The following is a 712-nucleotide window of genomic DNA, read 5'->3' on the forward strand; positions in this document are numbered from 1 at the left end:
TTACAGAATCATCATGTCGAACAACGAACTGGATGATGCGGAGAATCGTCCGCCCGTTTACGCTAACGCGGCTTTCAACGGTCGCTTGCCCACCATCACGGGTCGCACCGTGGAGGACGTAGGTCGTAGCTCGAGGCGCGTGAGCGCAGCGACTGTCAATCTGGGCATATCCACCGATACCTGCACTGCTGTCGAAGTTGGTCGGGAAGTCATCTTTCATCATCGTTTGGTGCAGCAAGTTGCGGGTTCCGACGTTGCCCCAGCTTGGTTCCTTCCGGCGTTGCAGACGGCTTTGGCACCCATCCAAAACAACTTGACGCAGCTCAAGGATGGCATGACGCAGCTCAAAGAAGACGTGACGCAGCTCAAAGAAGACGTGACACAGCTCAAAGAAGACGTGACGCAGCTCAAGGACCGCGTAGACCAAGTTGGCAAGGAAACTCTCGGTATCAAGAACGACGCGATTCGTCGGGACAACCAGCAACGCCGCACCTTTTGTCGCACCGTTGTGTGTCCTGTTGTCATTGAAGCTGGAGGACTTGTTGGTATTGGTGAGACCCCATCGGTCTTGCACTTTGGGATAGCAGAGGACACCTTTCGTAGTGTGAAAAGTCTTATGCAGCTCAACGGGTCGGATTTGGATCAAATCTACAACGTGTACCGTGAGGAGCCGCTTGCCCATCGTGTTGGACGAAGCACCATGTCACGCCGT

The 712-nt window shown here is 54.5% G+C and overlaps 1 protein-coding gene across 1 annotated transcript; it reads left to right on the forward strand.

Annotated features, from left to right (window-relative positions):
- Positions 1-13: 13 nt before the first annotated feature.
- PHATRDRAFT_bd1537 (predicted protein) lies at positions 14-608 on the forward strand (the record flags this gene model as incomplete). The annotated part of the gene is made up of 2 exons (XM_002176458.1): positions 14-551; positions 604-608. 2 exons carry the CDS (start codon positions 14-16, stop codon positions 606-608), a joined length of 543 nt encoding a protein of 180 aa, XP_002176494.1.
- Between the last annotated feature and the right edge of the window lie 104 nt (positions 609-712).

This window comes from Phaeodactylum tricornutum, genomic scaffold (genome assembly GCF_000150955.2).
Source record: "Phaeodactylum tricornutum CCAP 1055/1 PHATR_bd_49x36 genomic scaffold, whole genome shotgun sequence".
Lineage (NCBI taxonomy): Eukaryota > Bacillariophyta > Bacillariophyceae > Surirellales > Neidiaceae > Phaeodactylum > Phaeodactylum tricornutum.